At 45.0% G+C, this 20,247-nt stretch overlaps 1 protein-coding gene across 2 annotated transcripts in view; it reads left to right on the forward strand.

The window, feature by feature from the left end:
* The window catches only part of CEP104 (centrosomal protein 104), a 513,885-nt gene that overhangs the window by 121,047 nt on the left and 372,591 nt on the right, over positions 1–20,247 (forward strand). For both annotated transcript variants that reach the window (XM_086921737.1, XM_086921738.1), the window contains exons 4-6: positions 855–993; positions 4,281–4,343; positions 10,107–10,183. In XM_086921737.1, coding sequence (XP_086777863.1) covers positions 855–993; positions 4,281–4,343; positions 10,107–10,183 — 279 coding nt within the window. The remainder of the gene's footprint in view (positions 1–854; positions 994–4,280; positions 4,344–10,106; positions 10,184–20,247) is intronic.

Raw genomic sequence — 20,247 nt, forward strand, 5'->3', positions numbered from 1 at the left:
TATACAGCAAATGCAAACATTTCCTTTTAATGGGAATTGACTTGTGATGGCTTGTACAATATGTTTTCATATCAGAGATTGATCACTAATCCATACTACTCTTTTGCATTGGGAGCTCGCATACATCCGCATTTGATTCCCAGATTGATGAATGGTCTAATTCGAGTGGTTTTTGTGGATTGAGTCTCTAGTATTTGACTTTTCAAATTTAGATTTCTTCTATAAAGATTTGACACTTTACATAGATGGAACGTGTCGATTTTACACCACTTTCTGCTTTTCAAATTGACCTATTTAACAAATTTATATTGCACTGCTTTACTGTTTACGGGAAAGAGAAGACCTTCATCGTTAAGTAAACCTAATTTAAAGAACCTTGGAACAGTGGATATCGTTAGGTTTTTTTTTTCTTATACGTGTTCCATTTTCATTTTGGCTGTCTCTATGTTGATGCGGTGAACAGTTTCTAGGCACTGTACAAGCTTCATTTTGCTATTGCTCCATTTCCCCTCGTGAAAGCCTAGAATGCTTAGTCTGCCTTTCCAGATTTTTGGATGAAAAATGACCACATTAATTTATTACATTAATTCAGTTTAAAAATTGCCCCCCTAATGGCATCTTCATGAAGCACTGTGACAGCAACCTATATCCTAAGCCATCGATAATGCTTTGACCTTAATTGCAGTTGGAACTATTCGGTGATCTAAGGTGGGATAACTGATTCATGACAGCTTTTTCAGCAGTTTAGTAATAACGGTCCATGGAATATAGTTTCCATTGCTTGAAACTGAAAACAGAACATCTACCCTTACTGTGTTTATATGTTGATTTCTTTGCATTTGTTTTCGCCATAGATATGTGTCCCTTTCAGACAATGAGAAGACCGGATACAAAGCTCGGGAGTTGAAGTCTGTGTATGTGGATGCTGTTGGGCAGTATCTCAAGCTGATTTTTCACAAAAACTACATAAATCGATACAATTTGTATAACCAGGTAAGCGTAACCGAAAAGAAGAGGACCAACATGAAGTTATAACAGGCAATGCCTATTAAATCCCCCATTAACTTATAAACTCCTACTTCTTACATGTTGCACAAGTCTTTTATTACAACCGTTTTAGCCAACAAAACTTAGCATTGTTATAGCTTTGCTTTTATTACCACAAAGTGGTAGTTTTGCTTTTACCACTGTGGCTAAATGCTTTAAGACCTTAGCATGTAAAATACTGCTGGCTGAAAACACAGGAATGTTTGAAGAAGCTCTCTTGACTTGGGGTCTGTTGAACCTGTACATGTATATTCCTATGTGGGGTTTGTGTGCCCATGTCATAAAAATACATAACTCTTTGTTCTTTTCTAAATCTCCCATAACATTACTGTTCTTAAATATCTGGGCCCACCATTGTGACACAAACCTTAAAACAAACTGGTCTACTCTACTAGGCCTTGGACCTACTACACAGGACTAACCCTACCCACTTTGTACTGAGATGCGTTTCTTCATCTTAACTGCACATGCCACGTCCTGATTGGATCACATAACTAGCCCTTTAATGTTACAGACAACCAGGTTATAGATGGAATGCTCATAAATTTCAGCCTCTGTCAATAGCTTTGGTCCGCATTCTAGTCAATAGTTTTCTGCTCACCATGCCGCTTTAGACTGAGGCCCTCCTTTTGCAATCAGTACTGCTCCTGCGCCCTCATCAGAACAGTCCATCCCAAACTTCCTGGCCAGGCCTTCCAGAAGGGGACCACAAGCAACCCCAGACTGTTTTCACCTTATTTGGGTCTCACCTGTATGGTGTAGCTTGAGTCCTGCTGAAAGTGAGCATGACACCCATGTCTGGGCATACCTGTCACACTTAGGGTGTCAACTGCAACAAACAACAAGGTGAAGGATAGAATACTTGATTTAGTCACTGCCACTGGCCATCATTCAGATTGCTTTCCAGTCCATTGTTTGTGCCCACTATTCCACTATAGATAGAGGTCTGACTTTTGAAAATCAGTTCTGACCCTGCTGCTTATAGGAAGATTCTATCCCAAACGTCCAGACGAGGCCCAGTACAGACGGGCCCAGCCGCAAACTCAAGACATGTTTTTCCCTGTCAAGTGCTCAGTACGGACAGCTCAAACAGATCCTACACGTTTTATAGGCTCTCTTGCAGGCAGTTCTCTATTCCCTCCTCGACGACTAAAGTTAAGACACCGCCAAAGTTGTGACACTTTTAAAGTGAAAAAGTTAGCAGCCTTACATGATGATTTTATGATCAACTGGCTTTTCCTGTATGCCATTCCTCAACCATTTCATTTTCAAGTTGTCCATCAGAAGATAAAGTATGGGTCAAGTGGTTCAGTAAACTTTGTGACTTCATTCAGACCTTCCAGTCTGCGCGACGACAGAGGGGGCATTTGCCTAGGTCGTAGCCTTGGGGGGCAAGAGGGGGGTTGGCCATTAGATATGGGTTGTGCCTGGGTCTTCGTGGAATTAACATTCGACCCATGTTTGGGAGTAGGGGGGGTTGGAGGGCTATTGATTTGAAGTTTGGCCCAATGGTACCTCTGCATTGGAGATCTCTTCTGAGAGGGCTCCCTTTGCATTATTCAAAAAAGACAAAATGGTGCTGTTTGACCTGAGGCGCTTTTCTTTTCCCCATGACCACCAGATAACGACAGATAACCACACCAACAAGAAATAAACCGCTCCATATGAGGAATGATACACAATAATCAAGTGCACCTGGTTGGTGACATGCAATATACCACCCAGGATTAGAGGAATGGCACACCCTGGGCAAAAAGAGTCCCAGAAGTGTCCCATCAGTTGGAATGAAGCACAACAACCAAAGAGATCCCCAATCATCCAATAGGCTGTACAAGGTTTAAAACAGTAGAGATAAAGCTTGGGTTCTTGAGCACTTCGACAGCAAAGTCCAACAAACAAGGCCCAAAGGTCCAGGATCCCCAGAACAATACGGCACCAACTGCACCAGCAGTAGAAGTGGCAGTAGTAATAACGTCACCACTTACCTCCTCACCTCCTGTTATTGCTGGCTGCCACCTTCACCCACACACACCTGTACACAAATGGCCACCATGTGTGCTGGAATTGAAATAATGACGGTGATGGAACTGTAGAATAACTCCTTCAGGCCACTCAATGTATTATTGGCCAGCTTGCTGTGTGCCTGGTTAATATGGTGGCAAAATGATGATGGGGCGCTCTACAGTTACAAGTTCTTTTTCCAGATCAGAAATACACAGAATTACAACACGGGCCTGCCCACAAAGATTCACCTGGGCCCTGCTTTGTAGGACTGCCTTGCCAGCCTGCCACATGTTCCCCACGGAGTCAACCGATCCAGCGTTGAGGTCCAAGTATGTGTGAAGCTCTTGGGTTAGGTGGGCAGTACATTGCGCATCCACTAGGCGCCAAGCATTGAGGCACCATAGAGGCTTGCTTCTCCCATGACACCTGCCATATTGGAGCACAACTTGGGCATGGGGTAAATTCGTTTTAGCATTTGCTTTTACTAGGTAAACGTAAGAAACATCAACATGACATGCATGTCCAGGTTTGTGTTTCTAAGAAGCTGTGACAGAGATTCGCTCTTTGGTTGATGAGGATTTTAACACTAGCCTCTTAGCACCGGCTAACTATGCATCAATTTCAGAGCTGTAGTCTTGGAGCATAACTTTCATGAAAGGGGTAACTAACCCTTAGCTAGTGACAAAGCAGGGATTTTCACCTGAGGGAGTGCAGCAAATGGACAGTCCAACTATCGCTGTGTTTGTAACTCTTGGGAGCCCTGCCGTCAGAATTGTGCTGACATCAGAAGTATCAATAGGAGATGACGTCACTATCAAGCATGTATAATCACTGGCAACTGACATTAGATGAAGAGACATATATGTTGTTTTGTTATTTAACCCCTTCGATGCTGATGACGGCTGGGAGCCGTCATGGCACACAGTGCTCGTGTGCTGATGACGGCTCCCAGCCGCCATGACCACGCCCGCGATCGGAATATGCCGCACAGGAGCAGAATTCCGGCCGCGGGCAAGGGGTTAATAAAACGCAATGAACGATAGATGTACAGCGCAATCAAAAATAGATGTAATTCTAGGAATGGTGATGTTTTCTTGTATCTTAACATTTGCTCGTCTCACTGTTTTCTCTGAATCTTGTCTCGCATTTACATTATCTGCAGTATTAAATGTATTCATGAACTGAGAAGCAATGATGAAGGCTCATTCTGTATGCTTTATCCTCCATAGGTGGCTCTGGTTGCAATCAACATTGTCGGTGATCCTGTAGATTACAACGAAGAGAGCATTACTGTGAGTAATACTAGTATTTGAGCAGAGCTACATTTTTAGAATTCTTTTCATATTTTGTTTTCTGCACATGGGTAAAATCAACTGAGAATGTTGCTTTAATATATGTAGTGATTTATAGGTCTCTCCTAAGACAGCACATGTTCTCTTTGTTGCAAGACAACACAGTGGGCTTGGAAATTGCCCATAGGTTCGTTTCATTATGGCTCTCATTTGCTTACAATAGGTTAACATGTGTAGGATTCACTTCCTCTTCAAAGCGGTGTCTCTTCCCTGGAGCATGGACCCATTACGTGTGTCCTTCCATTGCTTTGTTTCCAGGTGCTACTTTTTTTCTTTTTGTTTGTAGTCATGTATGTCTCCGCCTCTGCTGCTCTTGCTTGTGCATCGCTAGCTATATGCTTCCCACCCTCCTCCAGGATGCCTTTGTGTCCTGGAGGACACAACATTGCGTTTTCACTTGAGTGATTCTCCCACCACCACCAAGTTGCACTCACTCTTGTCCAATTGCTCCCACTATTTTCCATTCCCTTTGCTTTCCCCGCCTTCTTTGTTCCATCCACATGCTCTCCATGTTGCTTACTCCTAATCACGCATCCCCTCTTGTTGCTTCTCTAACTTCGTGTACTGCTTATGACCTCATATATTACATCATATGACATGACATGTTGTAGGATATCACTAATAACATCAATGATGACATCTAAAATGAGATTAATGATATTACTGTGCATGGTAAATGCACCAGTTAGTTACGTCAGTTAACTATAACTGGTGAATTTCAGTGTTTTGTTTAGATTAAAATTATATTTTTCCACATTTTCACCCTATTATAGCGTCACCTTAACCTTTGTCTTGTTTCAGTGAATTTCTATGGTTTTTGTAATCTGAAGTTAAGTATTACCATTCCGAACAATAACATTCCCTTGAACCCTTTAACCCTTGTTTTTTTCCCAGAGAAATTTTGTGTGTGTGTGTGTGTGTGTGTTTGCTTGCTTTGCAACTTTCATATGTAGTGCAAAGAGTGCATGTCTTTAACAAGAGCAGGAATGCAAAATGCAGTCTGTTAAATATACATTACACATAAGTTGAAGTAAAAAACACCTTGGATGCAACTCATCCCGCAGTGGTCTGTCTGGCAGTTTCTTTTTTCCAGTGCGCGAGAAAAGGATCTCAGGTCACCCCAGAGGCAAATTTGCTTTTGAAGCTATATATGTTCTGGTCAGGAGTCCTCCAATTTTCTGTCTTCACTTGAAGTTTTGTGTATCATCTACTGTTGAATAGTACATTTCTTCCTAGCTTTGGAATGGATGTCCAGTCTAAATGCCTTCTTTATTCTCAAAGTGACTTTCATGTGGAATGAAAAATGCTGTAACTGATGTCCATAAAGTGTGCCTAGTGTGCTTGCTTGCCTCTTTCTGTTCTAGATTGTGGCAACAAATTTATAAAGATGTCAAAAAGAACTTTATAGGACTTTGAAGGAATAAGACTGAGAGGGCTGAGGAAGAGAGGAAAAAGAGAATAAGAATGGAAAGATCAGCTTCAGAACCTACTTCACTCTCCCAAAAGCCTGAAGATCTAGGTCAAAGGAGATAAGATGTGCAGGATATTAAGGAAAAGCATCATCACTCACGATGGCTGGCATCGAGATCTCAGGCGGTGATGTTCAGCACAGACCTAGTTTTTTATTTGTATTCTTGTATTTTATTAGGTATAACAATGCATAGCTATGCAATACAAATACAGGTCAATGTGGTTCCCTGCTCTTCACTTCCCTCTTTGCACAACATCTGGCCCATCTAATGAATACCGATTTCTTAAGTAGGGTCAGCTATCAGTTCCGATCACCTTTCTGTGTCTATCCAACCTTGTTCCTCCCCAGCCTCCTTTGGTCTTCCTTTTGCCATATGTTGCTAGTCTCTGCATTTCACTCAGCTCCCTCAGACTTTATCACATTTAGCAGGACATCTCCATCCCTGATAGATTAGCCTCTCTGCAGCACAGCACCAGCCCAGGTCTTGCTCCCACTCCTTTACTGTAGGTATTGGTGGTTTGCCCCACATTCTAGCTATATTTCTCTTTGCCACCATATCGGGTAACATTAGCCATAATTTAGTGTATTGTGGCCAATTCAGAGCTTCTGATACGGTCAATATGTGCCATTTTGCCTCCATCGGAAATCTACCCTACCACTTTGGACATCACTTTTATCGTCCCCTTCCAGAATCTCTGAAACACGAGACGTCCCCATGGCTTGTGAAAAAGGTAGGTCCTCCTCACCACAGCCCCCTTTGCATGTAGATGAATCACACTTGCTCATCCGAAAAAAAAAACCTCAATTTGGTTGTGTATGATCTGTGTATTATTTTAAGTTGTATTAGTCTGAAGCGGGCCCTAATGACTTCCTCTGTTGCCTCTGTATAACTTCCAACCAGCCATCCTCTTCTTAAGTCCCTACATCTCTCTTATTGACTCCTTAGGGCTACCAGTGGATCTTGGGTATTATTCAATGCTTCAATGATTCTTCAAACATATTTAACATGTGCAGGGCAGGCAAGGTTGCCACTCCTTTATATAGTTCCACAGGTATACCATTAGGCCCTGCCACCTTTCCCGATTGGATTTCCTCACTTGTATTGTCACTATCTAGTTCCTCCCTCTCGTCGTGTAAGAGCAGGAGGAGTCTTATCCAATCCAGAAGTTCCAACACAGTACGCCATAGTGCGGGTTATGGTTGATTGGTATATCTGTTCATAATAGGATTCAAACGCATCCGCTATACTTTCTCCCTTTGTACAGAGTTCACCCTTCATGTTTTGGACCTCCAGTACCCAATTTCGTTCTTTGTCTCATTTTTCCAGCCATGCCGGTAATTTCGTGGCTTTATCACCTACTTCATATAACCTCCTCTGAGTGGCCCTGTTATATACCGTGGCTTTGCCCTCTGCCAGATCTCTTAACTCCTTTTGTCTAAGCTGTATCTGATGGTCAATCACTAGGTCTGGGCCTATCAAATTCGTATTTGCTATCTCTAGTTGTAGTAGTTCTTTCTCTAGCTCTTCATATCGTATCAGCCCTAGTTTTTTTGTCGTCTTCAGACTTATTTTTCTGAAGTTGCCCTGTGATGCACCTTGTTATCGACTACTTCATTCTTCTGCCTTGGAACTTCTGAACACTTTGTTTGAAGAATTCTGTTAAAGGTATAAGCCAACCTGCTGTCATTTTACCTTTCATCTATTCGAAGTGCCTGTTCTGCTTCGTGGATCAGCTACCAAACCTACAAGCTAGCCTGTTGTCATTCCTAATTTTTCTCCCTTGCTGTACTTGTCCCCATATGCAGCACTGTGCAGTGTTCCCTTCACAGACAGTAGAGCAAGTAAAATCCAAGTTCTCTCTTTTGTATATACCAAAATTCATGTCATTTCATAGATCCCTGTCAAATACATTTTTAAATCCCTGCAATTAATAGTAGCTTCTTCATAAAATAATAAAAGTCAGGAAGTTCATCCTGCCTCGTGCGTCGTGTCCCAACCATTGTCTTCTAAGTCAAGCTCCCACAGTTTTTACTTGCAAAAGCTTGAAATGAGATGTTTCTAGGAATAATTGGTTATATTTTGGTGCAGTAGGTTGTGTGATCGCATGACTGCATTTTTCAAGCGACGCTGTAGAGCATAGGAAATTGTGGCTCTTTGGGTCGTCATGTGTTAATGTTTGATGTGGGTGTATTATGGTATTGTGAGCTTGTACAATGGTGGTTGTTTGGATGTATAATGTAGGTGTGTGGGCATATGATAGTACATATGTGGGTCTATGAAGGTAGCTCTGCAGGTATTTGATAGTCCATCTATGGCTGTGTTTAGGTGTTTTTAGACATATACTGGTGGTTGTACAGACCTCAATTGGGTGTTTTGTCATGTGAGGGTGGGTAGATAGATGCGCTGATGAAAGTGGTTTGTCATTGTGGTGGGATTGTTAACTAATGATGATTGTGTAGACATATGTATCCTTGTGAGTTTGTTGGTGAATGGGGTAGCTAATTAGGTTTTATGTTGCTTGGTGTGTTCTTTTGTTAATGATAAAATGTGTTTATATGCAAAAGCATCCGCTATACTTAGGATGTACTGTTGACGTGGTGTGGTGGGTGTGGGACACAAGATGAAGGTAACACTCTAACCCAATATTTTTCTTGCAATGCCACTGTTTACATATTAGTCAACATATACTCCCTTTCAGCTCCAAAAATGGCATGCTTTTTATTTATTTTGAATTGGGTTTGTGGGATGTATGACGGTGGGTGTGTACAGCAAGTGATGTTCGTTGTGTGGAAGTATGATGGCGAGTAGTTTCTGTTTTATTTATAGTTTTCTATAGAATGGAGCCACATATTGTGCTATTGGAGAATGTTACAGAAAACTGAGTGATAGATAAAATAAAAATGAGTCCAAATGATATACATAGATAAAATCAGATGCAAATTGTATATTAAAATTGTAAGTGATGTTTCCAAAATCTATATGTCCCAGTAATCAGATAGTGCAGATAATAGTTACTATACATATACTTATTTTAAGAGTGGGTCAAGGTTCAGAAAGGTGCTTTATACATATAAGTGCATAGTCAGGGGCTGGGTATTAGGTTCTATTAGCTACTATTAGTGAATAGATAGTGTGATAAGAAGCAATCTATAATTAAAAGGGACCTACACGGGACCAGCACTGAGAGGCTATCAAAAATAAGGAGGGTTTGGAGGTATGAGGGCTTATTAGCCTTGGGCTAGGAATTCTTTTATTCACCGCTTGTCTCAAGCATTGCACTACATATAATTTATGTTTGCTGGAGAGGCTTATAGTAGCTAGCATACCAAAAATAATTACAAACCGGACTGAAGATTGCCATTCCCCCGTCTTTCATTTTAAATATTTGAAAAGGAGGACCTACTTGGTGTTTGTTGGCTTTGTCGATGTATCAAAATGGGGTTCCTGTTGTATGGTATTTGGTTTGTTGATGTATGATGATGCTTGTGTGAACCTATGATAGGTGTATTAGTGTATGATGGTATATAGTATATAGTACAATTGTAATGGCTATAGTAAATAAAACAAAGATACAACCTAAAGTACTTTATTATTAAAATTATTATTCCCACCCTCTGAAGACGTTTCATATTGACAACAAACAAAGCTAAGCTGTCTTGTAAGTACAACTGCAGATTTTAATACTAACTTTTAAATACACACTGAAAACCCTTTTCTTCTCCTGGCCTAAGAAAGAAGACCTTCATCTGAATAAAGAGAAGCGGAAAGCGGTAGAGAAAAATAGTAAAAGCTATTCCTAGTAGTAGCCAACTCTTTGTGTGTGATTTAAAATACAGTTCTGGTTACAGTTCTTTTTGTTTGCAGAACAAATGGGTGTTTTTATTAATACGTTCTATGTTCCTAAAAGCATTAGTAAAAACTTCCTATGTATATGTAACTTTTCCTCTGCCTTAGACTACCCTCACCCATTAAATTTGTTCCACTTTCTGCACAGTACATTTCTGGGTCTGTCTACATCTAAATATCTCAGGTTTGCCCAACTCTGATGTAAGCCTGATATACTGGTGCTGCACTCTGTAACTGGGTCACAAATATGCATCCTATATTTAGATGTTTAGACACTACCTCTGTGAGTTCAAACTTTTCACTGACGCAGGTCACAGTAATTGTATTTATGCCTATATATTATCTACTCCGTTGCCTAACATTGAACAGTTTTTTTTCCTACTAGCCAACAAGAGACACGCTAATTGATCACTATCTTGGAAGTAGCCCCGATGACCCTGCTTTGGATGGAACCTACGTTGGGTAAGACTGGAGGATATAATGTATGATTTATTGAGCCTTTTAATTCAGATATCAACACTCCTTCGTTTTAGCTGAATCTGGGCACCATTAACATAATGAGACTATAGAAATTGGCTAGACAGCATCTTTTGAGGGTCCTTGTTGTAAATGTTTCTTAATCAGCCATGTATGAAAGAAATAGTATGCAAGATGGACTAAATGAAACGTAGTTCAAAAAATGCATTTGATGTCCATAGAAACAGGTTTGCTTTGTAGAATTAATAGGATCCTGTTTTCTTCCAATAATTTCCTGGGTACCTTCCAGGGCATGAGCCGAGAATCACCAACCCAGTTTGCATCTTCCCAAATAGAGTCGAGCTAATTAATGATGTGGATAGATGGGGGGGGAAACTTGCCGAAAGTTCGGATGTCCACCTTTGATGGTACACATTTAGGAATAAAGTAGAGCAGTAAGTGCACACTGTAGATATTAATAATCAGAAAAAACGTAATTGTTATATTCAGCTCTGTATCATACGTCTGTTTTTTATGGACTGTAAATAACCTGTTTTAATGCTAACAAATTCAATGTTACTCCTTTGCCTGTTTATGAATAGCTACATTGGCCTTGTCATGATTTGAGTTTGGCCTCTACAGATGTTATTGGCGAGTATTTAACTAACTGAGTCATCTTGCCAAATCATGTACTTCTAAGATACTCACTATCATGAGTTTGCACTTTTGAAACTCTTTAAATAACTGGCCCGAATTTTCTAAATCTGACTTCAGATGATTAAGATAGTGGTACTGCCACAGTATTTATGCATTGTGCATGGCGTATTGTATGAGATCCCCAGGAGATACTTCAAAGAGCTAGACAGTTTGATCATAGACCTCTTGTGGGCCATTAAAAGGAAGTTGATGGGCCATGCCATGCTGAAGCAGACATTGAAGCAGGGAGAGTTTGAACTTCCCAAATTGTAAAATCTGATAGAGACCACTAGCCGCAGATTCCTTCACGTAGAATTATCCCCAGGCGTGAGACTGGTTCCGGAAACTTTTTGCCACAGCATCCGTGCGCGCCGGAGTCGGGGTGGCATCACGCGACTCCGCCCAGGCGTCGTCCATATGCGTGGTGTCAGCGAGGTCACATAAGCCTCACCCCGGCGCGCCTACGTCAGTTTTTTCCTTTTCCGCGTGCAATGCGGATCCGGCTACAGGGCTGTTTGGGGCTCTTTTTTCTCATCATTGTCTCTTCTTTTGATGGAACAGTGTGCAAATGCCTTCAGGCATCAGGACTTGCACGTCGTGTGGGCGTCTTATGTCGGCGACTTACCCTCACCTCATTTGTATGTGGCGTTTAGGGTAGGATCACGGCACCACTGATTGTGAGGCGTGCCAACAGTTGAAGCCAAAGTCACGGCGGAGCTCCGGATGAAACTACTCTCGGCGCGTCTCTCCAGGTCGACTTCCTCCCCTCGATCAGCCTCAGCAGACGGCTTCAGATACAGCAGTTGTCGTCGTCCTCGCCCTTCTCCGATGTCAGGGTCGTAGTTTGTCCCCGGGGGCTGGTGTCCGGCCTGCCGGGGGCGTGGGCTCTCCGCGGGTGATGCGGACCTGTGTGTCGTGCTATCCACCGTTTCCCTGGGATGGGGCATCGAGAGTCCAGATGGAGACATACGTGGCGGCTTTGCAGGCCTCGCTGGCGTCTCCTCTTCCTTCCCCTCCAGGGGCGTCAGCGGATCCCTTGCTTTGCGCGGGCCCCTCCATGGCACCGCCAGCGCCGACTGGCTCGGATCCAGGCTTGGAGGATGTGGTGCTGTTGGGGTGCGGCCCCTCGGGGGTCCCTCCTTCAGACCATGGTGCCTCTGCCTCGCCGCAAACTCCAGCGGGAGTCCCTGTGGTGTCGTGGAAGGTCGCCGGGGCTCTGTCGCATCCCCGAGCCTCGCTCGGCCCTTTTGGCAAGCGAGAGCCTCATCCACGGCTGAGCTGATGCCACCACGGCGCCAGCGCATGCTGCTCCACGTGGCCCCACACGGGGTCGGTGACCTCTCCTGATCCCGCTCTGGGTCGAGGCTGGGTGGGGACCCCTCGTCCCTCTCCACAGGCGGCTGCCTCGTCGGAGGTTGAATCGTCCCTGGCGCCGCTGCATGGATCGCCAGGCCACCTCCGCCACATTCTGAGCCAAGGCTGGCGGAGGGCTACGTGTCACTCCCCCGGTCCTTCTCGTTCCTTCACGCTGGCGGCTGCCTCGGCGGAGGTAGTGTCGGCGTCGTTCCTGTGCTGCACCTTGGCCAGTTCGGCTCCTGCTCCACTCCGGTCCCCTGCACGGTGTGACTTGGAGGAGCCCTATCCGGCGTCTCCCTCAGTTACAGATGGTGTTGACATCCTGCCTCAGGCGGCGGACTCTACGGCTCCACACAGAGGTCGTGCCATGGATTCGTCTTCGGACGCTCCCTCTTCTCTTGAGGCTGGCTGCATATTGGTGTCAACCTCTCCAGAGACTGGCCGCCGTGTGGTTTAATTTTCAACTGGCGTCGTCGAAGGGTGGTCGCCGCCGTTTCTGAGGCCGAGGTGTTCGTCAGAGGAGTGGCAGGTCCCCCATTCTTCGGTTCCTGCTGACTTCCAGGTCTGACCTTTGCCTGTCCCACTTGGCTTCCGGGACGGCTGCCTTAGTTTGCAGCCATCACCCACTGAGGAGCTGCTTTCTCCATTGCGGAGCCCTACAGATGCGGGTGCGGCCTTCGCTCACGCGGTGTCCACGGCGGTGGGCATTCTGTGCATGGGTTACCCGATTACTCATTTCCCGGCGGACCATCTCTTGGAGGTTCTCCACCAGGGCACTGGAGGGAAGGTCATCCTGCTTCCCTTTGAGGGTTCGCTCCTTTCTTCCCTGGCAGGGGCTTGGAAGCATCCCGCCTCAGGGGATCCGGTCTCTCAACACCTTCTGCACCAGCACCTTCCAGCGCTGCGTGACCTGGCGTGTCTTTCCCTCCACCCCTCTGCCGCTAGTGCACTTTTACGGACAGCTTTTCCATCCCTGCCGCCACTGTTAACTCCGCCGTCCCGGAAGGCCCGCTGGCTGGACTCTTGGGGGCGCAACATGTTTGACCTCGACCAGCGCTGCCCTGCAAGCCCTTAACACCTTGTGTGTATTGGCTAGGGCCTCCTCTTGTTTGTGGGATTCAGCTGAGTCTCTGGGTTCTGCGGCTTCCCAAGAGACTGTTCAGGTGGATTTACGGCATCATGCGTTGGATGGCCGGGACCTAGCGGCGTTTATTCTCCGCTCCGCTCTGGACATCTCGGAGTTGCTGAGCCGGGCCATGGCTTCCTCAGTCGCTCTCCGTCGCCATGCTTGGCTTCGGGACGGCATGTTCCCTGAGGGTATTCGGGAGCGTCTCATTGATCTTCCATTTGATGGCAGCCTGTTGTTCCATTTCCCGGCTGACTCTGCCATCCAACGGTTCCTGGCAGGGCTTCATCCTCCTCCTCCACCTCCTCCACCTTATCCTCCTCCTTCCCCTCCTCAGTGACTGCTGAGTTGAGCTGATTCTGGGCCTTCTTAGGCCGGTTGCCATTGCCGATTGTGTTTTCTGGCCATTGAGTCCTCCTTGCTGGGACTTTGGCATTGTTGGCTGCTGGACGGCCCCATGTCGACTGTGTGTGTTTTTGCTGGAGTTGTTACACAGACTTGGCCCTGAGATCAGGCCTTCTGTTTTTCTTTGGGCTGCTTGTTAAGCCTTCCGCCGGAATGTTTTTCCCTGTGACTCTTTTGTTTTTTCCTTTGCTGTGGAAGTTCTTCCAAAGAGGGTTCCCATGTCCTGGGACTTACCGTACCCTATGTGGGGTAGTGGTAGCTGTTGTATAGCTAAGCTCTGCTGGGGAGTGCTGGTCGCCTTCGGGTGCCTGTTCTCCATGGCATTTCTGTATGTTGCTATTGCTTTTTGAGGCTGTGTGCCCGGCCCCTTGTGGTAGTGTCCGGGTATTTCCTATCCTTCCTGCTCTTGCTCTGAGAGCTGGGATTCTTCTGTGTTCTTCTTGCTTCTGGTGGCTTATGGCTTAGGTGCTGTTCTGACTGGCCTGATGCCTTCCCTCTGGGTGGGCTCGCCCTCTTTTCCTTGTTTCCTTGGCCCTCTAGGCTTCTTCTTTTTCTTCTTGTTCCTCTGCCTGGCTGGCATTGGATGGAAGCTCTTTTGCCTTGGGAGTAGAGTGGGGTGCTTCGGCCTCTCCGGCCTTGCCCTTGGTTCCTCTGTTGTGAGTGTACGGGCCTCTTCAGTCTTCCTCCTTCATCCCTCTTGGGGTTGCTGGTGTTCGACTTGTGGGGGTCCTCTTGCCTGGAAGGAACGAGGTTACTTTCCCTGTCCACAGGTCTGGTCCCCTGTGGGACCCTCTGTCCTGTCCAGACTGGTGGGGTCCTTTCGCAGACCCTCCCTCCGTCCCTGTGGGTATTGCTAGGGTATCTATTCTACTTGAAGGAATCTGAGGCTAGTAGTCTCCATCAGATGTACGAGTTACTTACCGTCGCTAACGATGCATCTGGAAGAGACGATTCTAGGCGCAGATTCCTTCACGGCCCGACTTTCCTCCCCGTTCTGCGAGGACCCCATGGCTGGTCTTCGGTACTTGCCTTCCTGTGGGGGGCTTTGTCTCCTGTGATTACCTTCTTTTGCTCTTGACGGTGGCTCCGTCTTGTTGCTGTTCATTCCTGCTCTTTGGTTCTTTGGAAGATGGGGTTGCAGTGCTCCTGTGCCCCGCTGCTCTGGCTTCTCCAGGTTGGGGAGGTTTGCCTCCCTTCCCTCCTTTCCTCTTGCTACTAGGGGTCCTGGCCCTTCTGCTAACCTCTGAGTTGGGGTCCTCTGGTCGTGCCTTACTCTTGTTCCCTGGGGGGGTGGCTTGGAGATTGGTGGTTCCTGCCTGTTGAGACTGGCTCCCTCCTCGTTTCGGGGTGAGGGTTGTAGGCCTGCTCCATTTGTCATGGCTTTCACGCAGGTTCCTTGTCTCTGGGGGAGAGGGGGGCTGTCTATGTACTGGCAGGGTGGCTGCTCAGGGCTCTGCTCTGTTCTTCCTCTGTCCCTGCCCTTGGGCACTGCAGCCTTGCACTGTTCCTTATGGTGTCTTCCTCTTTTTTCTTTTTTATATACTCTTTCGCACACTGTTCCCATGCTCCCACGGTTTTTTGTCTGGTGGCTCCGCGTTGTGGTGCCGAAAAGTTCTCCAAAGAAAACTGATATAGGCGCGCCGGGGAGCGGCTTATGTGACCTCGCTGACGTCACGTACGCGGACGATGCCTGGGCTGAGTCGCATGCTGCCACCCCGCCTTCGGCGCGCAGGGATGATGTGGCAAAAAGTTTCAGGATCCAGTCTCAAGCTTAGGGATGATTCTACATGAAGGAATCTGCGGCTAGAATCGTCTCTACCAGATACATCGTTACCGAAGGTAAGTAACTCGTACTTTGTGGCCCACCTCCAACATGCGATCCACTGGCTGGATGAAGGGAACAATTGGGAGAAGAGGCTCCTGTAAGGCTCTCATGGGGACCACATGCTTCCTGAGCTGCTTATGTGTGCTAGACCAGTACCAGTGCCATTCTTGATCAGACAGGTGAACCTAATGGGAGCAGACAGTCTTGAGGGTGCTCCGTCGCGCGCAACATGCTAATCAAGGCATTGAAACTATTTGCGGCCATAACGGAGGCGACGTCTGTGCAGAGGTGGCGGGACTGAGGTTGCGATGTCCTTAGTGATCTATATCTAGGTGGCCAGTTTATCACATGTGAAGATGCTATGGATTCATTTGCGTTAGTACCAGGGCAAAACTTAAAGTACACCAAGATATCGGCTACAGCCCATGAGATTTGTCCTTGTTTTTCAGAAGAATCACTACCCTCATGAACGCTGACCAGTCTGTTAGCATTGTCTGGAGCTCGTAGATTAATATCACATTTATACCGTGCAGTTTGTGAGGATCTGCCGAAAATAGTACCTTAAGTCATTGGTAGATCTTGATTGACAAACAGTCACGACGTCAACATGCTGGATTGACCCGGGACTTTCACTGCTCTAACCGAATAGAAATACTGACATAATTAATCTGTATTTGAAGATTGACACGGTTTTAAATGTGCTCAAAGGAATTAATCAAGATCTACCAATGAATTAAGAAGCTTTGAGAAAGCCCTGGTCCAACTGACCACTGAGGGAGAAACACGTGTCAGCTTGTGCAGTTCTAACTATGTGATCTAAAAAATATTTTGAAAAAACGAGGTTGTAACCTATTATGTTGTGAGGTAATAGAAATTTTCAGGTAACCAATATGTCCCCCACCCGCACCCTATCCATGCACCCATGTTCCTTGTATGTCGTGTAACTTCTTTTCTGTTCATGTTAGAAAGACGCAAATACATTTGCGTCCAACCTTAATATGTCAGCTATCCAGTCATGCATGAAAAGCCCGTTAATTAGGCTTCTAGGCCTATGGTGCCAACGTCTTTACATGGTACACTTTCACGTTTTCCTCCACGTTTTCTGGCCCAGTCGAGACAGACCCTTAATCGAGGTTCCAAGTTCTTTTCTCCCTCTGAAAGCTGCCGTTTAGGTATGCATCCCTGACCTCTGCCTTACTTCCTGCTCAGACGAGCGGTGCCCGGCTCGGCCTGGTTCGCTTGCCAAGACGATGTTTTACCTACAATTTATCTGCTCAGCCTCCTTGAAAACACATTCCAGTCTAGTGAAATAGGTAAACATATTCCCGGCTGCAGAACAAAGGGCCCTGCCTTCCTGTCTCCCTGCAAGTAATTTACTGCTCCCGTTACCATGGTAGGCCCATGGCCCCCGCACTCTACATGAAGATTCATATGCACGCACTAGCATTCAGTAATGAACGGCCCCTGCCCGAGAGACCTTTTACTCCAGACACTACATCCTCAAAACATACGATATCAGATATGCTATAGGTACAGGTGATTTTGACACCCCAGACATTAGTCTCCTCTACTCGTGCAAAAGTCAAAACCTCCAGCTATTCCCGGTTACACGTCATGCTCAGTTGCGTGCGCATCCAGGTCATAAGTTTCTGCTGATCCTGCAAATTTTCTCTATGCATCCACCCACTTGTGACGTTTCATGTGACGATTCTCTGACATGTCCAGTGCACGCCCATGAGTACGCCTTCTTACACGCCTCCTGTTACGCACATGTGTTCTTATCTCTCTCTTTTCACCTGTTACGCCTACTGTATTCACTTCCATGTATACTGTTTTACTATATATAATGTGTGATGTTAATAAAATGTTGAATGTCCCTTCCTGAACCTGAGTGGTGATGGAACCCGATGTCCCATGCTTCGAAGCATTTCATTAAAGCCCGTATGACTCAGATACCACGGACTCTGCCTCTCATTTGATTGAGCTATCCTTATGACTTTTAATTATATGGAAAAATGATACGGTAAAATTAATTTACCACAGTTGGATAATGAAAAGAAATCACAAAAATGAATACAAAACAGCCTTCCTTAAAAAGGAATTGGGATTTCTTCTTGTTCACCTAAATACTAAAAGAAGGAGAACATGCTCAAGAACATATTGCAATATTGTTTGGAGTTGCCTCCTAATAGTATCTTACAAAGTCTTGCAAAGTTTAAATGGGGCAACGGGAAGGGGGATTCCGGATAACCTACGGGCGATACTGCTGGGCCTGGTCCATGCCCAGGTGGAAAAAAAAACTTAGCTGCAAGTTCCTGATGCTGGGCTTGGTACTGGCCAAACGACGGATCGCCATAAATGGATGGGGGCACACCCTCCCAGGTACACTGCGTGGTGACGTGCTATGTCCATTTGGGCAGTAGCGGAGGAAGATGGAATGAAACATGTGAGACACGATGAGCGCTTGGAGGATGGTTTGGTAGCATGGTGGCAGATGCTGGTGGATCCTCCAGAGTGACGTGTTGGCCAAAGTTCGAACTGGCAATGAGACACAGGGTAACCACATTCTGTGTGTGACACGAATGGTCAAAGTTGTAAATGGACAGTAATGTTAGGCTCTTGTGGGACAGAAGGCCCACAGACCAGGGATAAGGAGAATAGAGTTGCATGTGAGTGTGAGGAGAAACAACTACAACACATACTTATTGATATGACAACTTAAAGTAGTAAGGATGTTTATTGCATTGCCATATGAGTAGCTAAAAGGGGTGGGGGAGTTGGGGGAGTCTGCATATATGTGATATTTCAATCTGATTCTGCAACTGTGTATATGTCACAATACACCAAACATTGATGTAATATACAACTCATGTGACAATCAATAATAAGTATTAAAAAAAATAGGGATTGTTGGTTTGAACAGGTACTGGAGCTGAAATTGCATTCCGTCCACTTGTTTTGTCAAAAGTCCTCATTTAGCTTTGCATGAACTGTTTGTATCTTATCCTCAGAACTGGTGCATGTGGGTGAATCGTTAGGTTTTAAAAGACCCCTTGCATAACATTGAATTCTGATGAACTTTAATAGTATTTCAAGCACCTGAAACCGGCATCTTCCGCAATCGCCAATTTCCAGTGTTAATTGGTGATATTCGCTACACAACAAAAACATGCTCCCCTGTCCCAAACTGTGAATTGGACGAGTCTACACCTGCTATAACTTCAGTCCATGGCAGAACACCCACCTCATTCCAGCTCCACTAGCAGACATAGCTCAAAAACTGTTTTTAAAACTGTGATGCTTATAATGTCAGTTGGTAAGTTGGGTCTTAATGTTTGCAAAGTTTGCTACAGGGCAGTGTGCAGTTGGTTTCCTTGCACATAACTGATTTTTCCCAATGAACAGATGGCATGTTCTGCACTTTGAAGAGATTAGGGTCATCGTGTTTAATTGGCTAGAGCAAATCTTGTAATCCCTCATATTTTCAACTAATCTGAATACATGTTTTTAAGGCTGTCTAGAGGTGCAAAGACTTCCTCAAAATGATTTCATTAAACTGATTACATTTGCTACTTAGCCTCCTAATGCTAAGATACATATATTTATACTAATCATCCGATTCATAAGCAGCTCTTGCGATTCACAGGTTAACACCCAGACAAAGCTTATACAGCCTTTCTTCCTTTAGAAAATAAAAACAAGGGTATCTTTGCCCTCTGTAGCAGGGCCTTGTGCTTTAACAGAGTTTAGAAGCTAATACAATCTAAACCATGCTTTAGTATTGGAGTCATGAACTATATATATATATATAGTGAAGCTTCACTGATTATAACAATTTTCCATGATCTTGATATATGATTACCTAATGTGTTTTAGAGTGTGGGAGCTCTCAGAAACCATCATGGGTTCCCGAGTCCAATGACTTCGTAGTTTCCAGACAACGTAAGAATAGAATTCTTGGGACATTGGATCCAGGAGGGTTGAGGGTAACAGGAAGTGGCTTTTTTATGGAAGCCTACTGGTGTGACTACTCAAGATGTAAGTAATGAAGTCAAAATATAATGAAGATAGCTTTTATGGCTTATCGATATCTGAATTTTGAGATTTTGTAGCATTGTAAAGAACACCCTTTTCTAATAATTATAATAGCAAGGGCCTCATTTGCAAAATAATAAGTGCGAGTGCCCAGAAGATGTCTCTGAAACCCCACTGCCTGTGTTGCTGAATGACTGAGTTGCTAAATATCAAGGCTTCGTATTCTTGATTCAATTTCATGCTTCTTTCATCCATCGCCATACACCCTTTGCCCGGCTATCTCACTTTTGCATCATCTTTTTTTACCTACTTTTTCCCTTTGTCACAGTATATCTGTCTTTCGCTTCCTCCATCTTTCCAGTCTTTGTGTTTTCGCTCTCTTATTGGGTCAAAGTCTTATGCGGACAAAGAAGTGATGGTCCCCAGGAATGAGTGCCGGTGGACCCCACCTGCAGCACTGGCTCAAATTAAGCACCGAATATGAGTCTTTTCATCACCTTTGAAGCATAATGGATATATTGGCCCAGTAAAGATTAAAACTTGTGGCCTGCAGATCAAACACACATTTTGTCAGTGTGCGCTTAAGTAGGCAAGCTATGTTATTGCCATTCACTTTCTGAGCAGTCT

This window comes from Lissotriton vulgaris, chromosome 5 (assembly GCF_964263255.1).
Source record: "Lissotriton vulgaris chromosome 5, aLisVul1.2, whole genome shotgun sequence".
NCBI lineage: Eukaryota > Metazoa > Chordata > Amphibia > Caudata > Salamandridae > Lissotriton > Lissotriton vulgaris.